This window comes from Dipodomys merriami, unplaced genomic scaffold, assembly GCF_024711535.1.
Source record: "Dipodomys merriami isolate MVZ:Mamm:240054 unplaced genomic scaffold, mDipMer1.0.p SCAF_2, whole genome shotgun sequence".
NCBI lineage: Eukaryota > Metazoa > Chordata > Mammalia > Rodentia > Heteromyidae > Dipodomys > Dipodomys merriami.
In genome coordinates this window covers 64,314,089-64,322,534 of record NW_027203381.1, presented here as the reverse complement: position 1 = coordinate 64,322,534, position 8,446 = coordinate 64,314,089, and the positions used below count along the sequence as shown (strand labels likewise).

At 39.2% G+C, this 8,446-nt stretch overlaps 1 protein-coding gene across 1 annotated transcript; it reads left to right on the top strand.

Annotated features, from left to right (window-relative positions):
* The first annotated feature begins 635 nt into the window (after positions 1 to 635).
* Positions 636 to 8,207, top strand: Gmnc (geminin coiled-coil domain containing). Its single transcript, XM_070028692.1, has 5 exons — positions 636 to 716; positions 2,286 to 2,460; positions 4,068 to 4,156; positions 4,916 to 5,032; positions 7,068 to 8,207. The coding sequence occupies exons 1-5, from the start codon at positions 714 to 716 to the stop codon at positions 7,671 to 7,673; spliced, it is 990 nt and encodes a 329-aa protein (XP_069884793.1). The 5' UTR covers positions 636 to 713; the 3' UTR covers positions 7,674 to 8,207.
* Positions 8,208 to 8,446: the final 239 nt, after the last annotated feature.

Genomic DNA, 8,446 nt, shown 5'->3' with positions numbered 1-8,446 from the left:
CACCTTCACACTTAATATGCGTTTCGGAAAATCTGGGGAAATGTATCTTTTTTAAAACCCTATGCCTCAAGTGGATAGTAACTTATTATCTATGACAAGAAAATACTAACTGCGGGGTAGCTTGGATGGCTTTCCTCAAGGGCCGCCCATGTCGCTGAAATCTGGGTTTGGGATTTTTCTGAGTAGGATACCCTGGTACCTGAGCTCATCTGCCTGGCCAACCCCGCCCTGCCCCACCCTGCTTCCCCCCTCCCCGTCCCGCCTGCTGCTGTGCGCTGGTGGCTTGAACCGCTTGGTCCAATGCCAGGCTACTTGGCCCCCTGCCCGACTCTGGCCACGCCCAGCCTCAGGTGCAAGCTGACGGGCACACGCGCGGGTTTCGAAGCGGCCAGGCACACTCAGTGCCAGAGAGTGACTCTCGGATACTGCCTCAATCAGATAGCCCCTGCCCAGAGCTCATCCACACCTCTGAGGTCCAGATGCGGGGGACACAGGAACCTTTGGCTGAGGCTGGGTAGATTCTTAGCGCGCTTCACCTGTTGGACAGCCTGGTACCACATCAGAGCGCTGGTCCGGAGTCCTGAGACTCTAATCTCATGGATTAGAACTCACCTCTCCTAGCCCCTGCTTTCGGTCCCATTTAAAGCTCCCACTGGCTTTAAGAAAAAGTTCAGTGCGGGCTCAGTGCCTGCAGCGATTTCCTCCACTGGAAGATGGTAAGTGAAGGGCAGCAGGCAATAGCTTAGACCGCTGCAAAACCGGGAGGGAGGAAACAGAAACGGAACGAACTTTATTATTATTATTATTTATTAAGAAATTCCACCTTAGCAAGATTTCTTTGCTAATGTACCAATTAAAACAGGACCTCCTTTATTACCCTCGTTGGTCTCTCTTCCCCTCTCCTTCCTGCCTCCGTCTCCCCTCTAACTCTCCTTTCTTTTTCTGTTAGTTCTGGTTGTAAAGCTTTCTCCCAAACTTTACCTCTTCACCTGCACTCAGAGTTCACACCACCCTTCCTCTAGATTATGCACATATTTGCAAACACACCAGCGGGCTGCTCTAAGAGCCCTCGGGTTTGTTTTTCCTCTCAGGTGGCAATTGCATAATAGGTTAGCTCTGATTCCAATAATAGCATCCAGGAAGCAGTCTGCAAACAGGCTTTCAGGGGTAAAACAAAATAGCACTAGATAAACTGTTGGCAGGACTTCCTCCATCAGCACTGCCCAACGCCTACTTGCTTCAGAACCAAAAGTTTCCAAATTTAACTCATTTGGGAGCAGGAACAGTGTAACTTCATTTACTTGATGGGTTTCTTCGTATAAGTCTCCTGTTTGTGCTTTTGTTGTTGTTATTCCTAAGGAGCTCCTCAATCAACAAAAGACTATGCTATTCAAAAGAGAGTTGATCCAAATATGAGTTCTGTTGAAATGACTTGCTTCTACTGGATTAAACATTAACACATCATTTGTTGTATAAATTAACTCAGGAAGGTTGCATACCTGCCCCTGCTTGGATATTTGTAAAGACTGAGGAGATGGGGGGTAGGAGGCTGAAGGGAGTTCACTGAATCAGAACAGGGTGTAGGATATATGCCAGGAAGTGAGTGGGTGGCAAAATAACTTTGAGAGTGTGTGAAGGGAACTAAACCTTATTGTCTTTGTACCTCTTCCTTCTGACAGCTCTAATTAGGTGTTTGCTTTGGGTGATGTTATGCTACTAGTAATTGGAAGAAAAATTGACTTAATTACAACTGGGATACATACACATATATACATAATACGTATGTATATGTGTGTATATACATACATATCCATTTCAATCATCAAACAAGGATTCAGGCAAGTCTGAATCAGAAGTGAAAATAGGTTAGTTTATATGGTGACATATTCTGTTTATTTCATTTCCCCTCTGGTATTTCAAGGTTAGTAGAAACTCCATTGGGATAGTCTCTGGAGCAAACTGTATATTGTTTGTATCTTCAATCATTAGTCAAATTATTTTTATTTAATCCTTGGATCGCTTTAAGTGAGCTAAATGTTTCAATGGAGAATGCTCTTGGGTGTTTACAAATCTTGTCCACTCAATACTCATCTGTATTTTGCTCAAATGATTATTTTGGTATTTATAACTAAAACACTTTAAATCAATCTGAATTTATATTTGCTCCCTGTATGGTTTATTTGTCACTATTGTATTTTCTTTATGTTTGTCACAATTTTTTTCCTCTTCAAATCTCCAACACCCCATCTTCTGCCATCCCCTACTTGTCATCCTGGATTTCACAGAATACTATTCTGCCTTGCCAAGACCAGTATTTCGCAGGAGGCCAGAACTATAATTGCCCCTATTCCACTACAACGTCAGAATCTAGTGTTGACGTTTCCACGGAGACTTGGGTCTCTTTCTGGGCTGCTGGTCTCCTGGACAACAGTGAGCCCCAACAAGCACCACAGGCACCCGGTAAGTTCGCTCTTCTGCCTTCCTGGTAGACCTGGAGCTCTTTCCCAGCCTCAGGGCTGCAAAGCATCATGACCTGGGACTCTGGGAAGTAGGATGTTAAAGAAATTTAAGTGAGCCCAAAGATGGAATTTTATGGATTTAGAAGTTACTGCTTTTGACTTGCCAAGTAGTGAACATGGAATTTTTTTCTCTTACATGTTAGACAGTTCCATGAGATTCTCAACTCACTGAGAGAGTTCAGGTCTGGGTCAAAGTTTTATAAACAATGCATTAGCAGGAATATTAGGAGTCAGGATACCAATTGGAACATTTGTTCTGGAATTCAGGAGATTTTTCTGAGTATGAGAGAAAAGCAAGAATGAATAAGTGAATCAGTGCCTATTAATGAAACCAATTTCCTCCTATTCCTACACTACACACACATACAGGCACATCAAAATTAAGTATCTGTAACAATGGTTCTACATTACAATTGTGTGTATATCTGTATCTGTGTATGTGTGAAGGTTTATGAAAGAGAAACAGAAAACTCAGAAATATGGAAATATACATCATAGGAGAATTGTTCAGTTGTAGCTTTTCATTATAAGCAAAAACTAAAATAATGCTCAACAATTCAAACATTGTTTTGTCATTTTTTATTATGTGTTTACCCATCAATCCACTGGAATAAAAAAATCTATTTCAATAACAGGAATTTAATTAGAGCAGGAGATAGGTCGGAATAGTATTAAATGAGGGAGAAAAGTAAAAGTAAACTAGTTCAGCATACATAATTCTGATTGATGACATCACTTACTGTTGATTATGGCAGAAAAAAAAAACTTTGAAAAAGCCTCAGAATTACCAGTGCAAACAGGTGGAACTGGTCAAGTATAGGTATCATTTATTTTTATAATGATCTTCAGAGAAGCAAGATGTGAATAATTTTAATGAAGAAATGGGAGTTGGGAACTTGGTTCAGTGGTCCAGATCCACTGTCTAGTATGTGGCAGGCCCTTAGTTTAACCCCTAGCATGGAGTGAATTAATAGAATGAATGAATAAATAAATACATTTTAAGATTCAAAAGTGCTATGACATTGAATTCTAGTAAATACCATATATTAGATTTAGCAGGCAGAGAAAGCAGCTAGGGAAATGGTGGCATTATGGAATAGGATTCAATTTTTGAACCACTAGGGAACTGGTAGCATTATGGAATAGAATTCGATTTTGGAACCAAACACTGAATCATCAAATGCTAAGGTACCAGAAAAAAAGAAAAATTAGGCAATTCCTAGTGGAGACAAAGGATTCATACGTATTTGAACAAATTCATAATGTCGATGAGGTCTTTCTTAATTTAATCTTCAGACTCCACATTTTATAGAAGGACATGCTCATTTAGTTTTTAAGGAGTACAATTTTTAACCAGTTTGGCATATATTGTATAAGTATTTGTCTATCCTAGCTGGCATTCTCCTTCAAATATTTTATTTTACTTGAGAAAACAATAGTATTTTTAGAAAAATCATTGAGCCTAGTGATTTTTAGAAAACAGTTGACTACTATTGTACACATATGACAAATGTGTTCTCTCTGTTATTAATTTGCACTTTTACATAGAATCATCCTGTGACTCAAATTTCCCTATTTTGGACTCTTGTTCCTGGGAAGAGGCTCAACTATCCTCCCAGCTCTACAGAAACAAGCAGGTATGTGTAGATGCTCACAACATGTGTTCTCCACTGGCATCTTTCCTTATTATCATGTTGATCCTTCTCCATGCCCCACCCCACCTTCCACTGCCACTTCTTTTTTTGGTACTAGTCCTTGGCTTGAACTCAGGGCCTGGGCACTGTCCCTGAGCTGCTTTTGCTCATGGCCAGTGCTTTTCCAGTTGAGTCATGCTCCACTTCTGGCTTTTTTGGGGGGAGGGGGTGAGTAGTCTTATCGGAGATAACTATAAGTGTTTTCCCAATGATTGTTTCTTTTTGAGTGTTTTGTTTATTGTTGTTCATTAATAATTTAATGTAGTGGGCATACAAGTAGATCAATCTGAGATGGGAAGAAACCCAATATGCATTTATTTTATTTTTCCTTTTAGAAAGGAAACAAGCAAGGAGTCCAACCTAACCTTTTCTAAATATCTTTTTATTTCTATATTTAAACAATTGCAGGTAGTTCATTTTCCTTCATACCTACCTGACACCCTGTGGTTACAATTTTATAAGGCATATAATCTCTTCAAATACTTTGTGATGAATGAAAAATTTAGAGCACAAAACTGAACAATCAAGTGGTGGGAGGTTGTAGATTTAATGTAGGTTTTCTGAGGATAAGGACTCCTTGAAATTGTGTTCATAAAACAAACAGGAGAAGAATCAAGTTTAAGGAGGCCAAGGAGCAGTGGCATTACTATAAAGTTACAGAGTCAATACAGTGGAATGCCTTTCCATTGTCTGCCTGTGCAGCTCCAAGACACATTGGTACAGAAGGAGGAAGAGCTAGCACGACTGCATGAAGAGAATAATCACCTCAAACAATACCTGAGTTCTACTCTGGTTAAATGTCTGGAAGAAAAGGCCAAGGTATGTAATAATCTTTTTTCTTTCCTAAGGTTAGAGCCGTGATTTGAGAAAGGAAAACGTTCATGGAAAACTTAATTACAGAAAGAAGCATATCAGACAATGTCTTCCTATGGGTTACCAGGATGGATAACTATTTCTTAAGGAAGCAATATCTTCAACAACAACAACAACAAAAATTCTCTTATCATTTCTTGGACATATGTAGATTTCTGATTTTGCCCAGACATTATAAAAGAGGTTGATTAAGTCAAAAATATTAATCAAAAGAAGAGTTAATATTATTTTCTTTTCCTGACTCCCCCTTCCACTGATCTCTACTCCACAGTTCCCCATTTATGTCCACATCCAGTCATCATTATTGTTCTTATTATAATTTTTGTTGTAAACATTAGTACATCTATTCCACAAATGGGCAAGAGCATGCCAATTTGGTTTTTGAGTTTGGCTTATCTCATTTAACATGATGATCTCCAATTCCATTGAATTTCCTGCAAGTGACATAAGTTCATTTTTCTTTATGGCTTAGTAGTATTCCATTGTGTATGTATGTTTGTATAATCTTACAATACTAATGCATGTTAATTCCAAATAAAAAATTAAAAAGATAAATGTACTACTAGATTGAAAATCAGATATATAAAACCTCAGTTTTTATTATTTGATATTAGCTAAACTACTCTGATTTAGAGCGTCAGTTATCTTTAGTTGCAAATAGATGAGCTAAAATATATGTTGAATATCTCCCTCAAACAGAGTGCAAGCTGCCTGGCACCAGTGGCTCATGCCTGTAATCCTAGCTACTTAGGAGGCTGAGATCTGAGGATCACGGTTCAAAGCCAGCCCGGGCAAGAAAGTTCGTGAGACTCTTATTTCCAATAAACCACCAGAAAACCAGAAGTGGTGCTGTAGCTCAAGTGGTAGAGCGCTAGCTTTGAGCTGAAGAGCTGAGGGACAGCATCCAGGCCCAGAGTTCAAGCCCCACGACCGACAAAAAAAAAAAAAAAAAAAAAAAAAAACCCAAACCCAAAAAACTAGAGTGCTAGTAAGTGTGATTGGCTCTTCAGTTACATTTTCTATTGTTTCCATTTCTCCTATATTTTTAAATGAGTGATTTCAAACTCAAGGACAAATAGTTCATCCACAGCTTCTTTTTCTTGTTTCCTTGGTTTTGCATATTTTAGTATAGATTTGCCTTCATGTTATTATCCATGTTTTTTATGGCTTCTGTCATCATTTTTTGACCATATTTCTAGAAAAGCTGCACTATTTGATATTGCTTAACTTAAATTGATGAGGTATTCTGTTGCTTTTACAGAATATAACATTTCAGAGAGTGTGCTGTCTTTGATTCCTTTACCATCAAGTTAGTGATGAAAAAGAGCATATCTTACTAACCAATGTTCCTGACTCTAGCTTCCTCCATAAAAAATACACTATTAAAGTATGGACATTAGTTAAGCAGTTTAACTCTCTTTGTCTCAACTTTCCAATGTTTGAAATAATATGATCATATTTCTTAGGGAAATAGAGCAAGCCAGTGGTTTACAGTGTTGAAATCTGAGGTGTTGTCCACATTCATTTACATGACATAGGTTGAAATCTAGGATAAGGGATCCTCAGCAATTCCAAAATATGTCTGTGCTTCAGTTTTCTCCAAAACACATTTTAATAGCATCTGGATCCAATGACAAATTGGATATAATGGATTATAAGTTATAATCAGTGGTAATTTATTTGCTTATAAACGAGAGTTTAATATGTGATCTATTATTGTCACATCATATTAATTATTACTTCCTTGAAAGGAAACCTTAAAGATAACATTTGTCCTTTCAACTTTCCAATAGATGTAAAATAATAATGAGAATGTCCACATAAAAAATGTGTCAACATAGATTTAGATCTACAGCCCCAAAGTAACCCTTTCAGTTTTCATTTTGTATAAAAAATAGGCATTTAACCAATTTTTCTCTAAAGAATTAGGATAACTAGAAACATTTAAAGGAAGTATTATTTTCAAATATCACTTCTCCAGAAATTGCTGTCATCAGATGAGTTCTCCAAAGTCTATGGAAGATTCAGAAAGGGGAAGAGAAAAACCAAAGAGCAGAGATACTCTTCTGTGGAGAGCCCCCATCCTAAAAGTGCAAAGCGGAACCTTTCTCTCGAGTTTGCTCACTGTGAAGAAGAGCCTGGGCTCACAGTAGACCCTTGGGTTCTTCAGACACTTGGGTTGAAAGACCTTGACACCATTGATGACACCGAATCAGCTAACTACAGTGCCCACTCCTCTTGCCCCAGAAGAGCCCCCAGTACATACTCCCAGTTTACAGAGGATGTCCCCAGGGAAGAACAGCCCCCCACGGAATATGCGAGTGAAAGAGCCCCTCACTTGCCTGGCACTGCCCATCAAGGGGAAGATTTTCACTACTTCTCTCAACTTCCACATTCACCCATGGGGCACCAGACTGTTTGCTATCACTCCGCTGATGTGTCACCCAACAAGACAGAGATGGTCTTTTCCACATCCCTGAGCCCTCACTGCAACGTGAAAACTCATTCCTTCCACCAGGGACAAGCCTTCGTGCGTCGAGATGAAGAAGGAGGCTGGAAATTTACTTGGGTCCCTAAACAGCCATAGGGTCCCTCTTCTCACACAAAGCACTGCCAGTAACACTTGAACAGACCATGCAAGACGCAGAAGCTTTTGCCCAGGCTTTCCTCTGCCACTTTAAAGGTTCTCAACTGGCTGGGATTGGCTGGGATTGGCTTCCAGGAACCAAGGAGAGGTGTCTTCTCTTCTTTCAACTACCCTTTGATTTGCTTACACAGCCACACCTGCTGTTCACGTCTCTCTTCCTTGTACTTGAAATGATATTTTCCAATCGTGTGTAGGTTTCTTCCACATATACAGATACTTTCCCAATAACTTAGAAGTGGCTTTTCTTCCTTTCTTTATAAAAAATCTTTAATCTTTATTTCTCAAACCTGCCTTTAGAACCTTATTATTTCTTCAGCTACTGCTGCTGAGTGTTCCAGTAGCTGAGACGGAGTAGAAGCAGATACCTGCGCAGATCCACTAACAAAGACACAATGTGGATGTAGTAACATTATTTCCACCTAAGTGGGTCTATGATATAAGTGTCTCATAATTTGGCCAAGCATCTTTTAAAACATGTGGAGCAACTCATAAGCATTAACTGGAAAGTGATAGCCTTCAGCAGAATTAACATTACTTTAACATGTTCCATGGTGTATACATTTCCATTGGCACCTGGCATTGTTTCTTTAGCCAGCATGGTTGAAGTAAGAACATTACTGAAGAATTATGGTAATAAAACAAGACTTGCTTGTTTGTCAGAGACTGACAAAGTTCTTGCTGGTGGTCTCTACCATTGCCTCAGACATTCATGT

Bases quoted from the DNA above. Each gene is read 5' to 3' on its own strand.
- Gmnc (XM_070028692.1), top strand. The intron at 2,461-4,067 runs GTAAGTTCGCTC...ACTTTTACATAG, and splicing joins ACAAGCACCACAGGCACCCG to AATCATCCTGTGACTCAAAT. The intron at 5,033-7,067 runs GTATGTAATAAT...TCACTTCTCCAG, and splicing joins GTCTGGAAGAAAAGGCCAAG to AAATTGCTGTCATCAGATGA.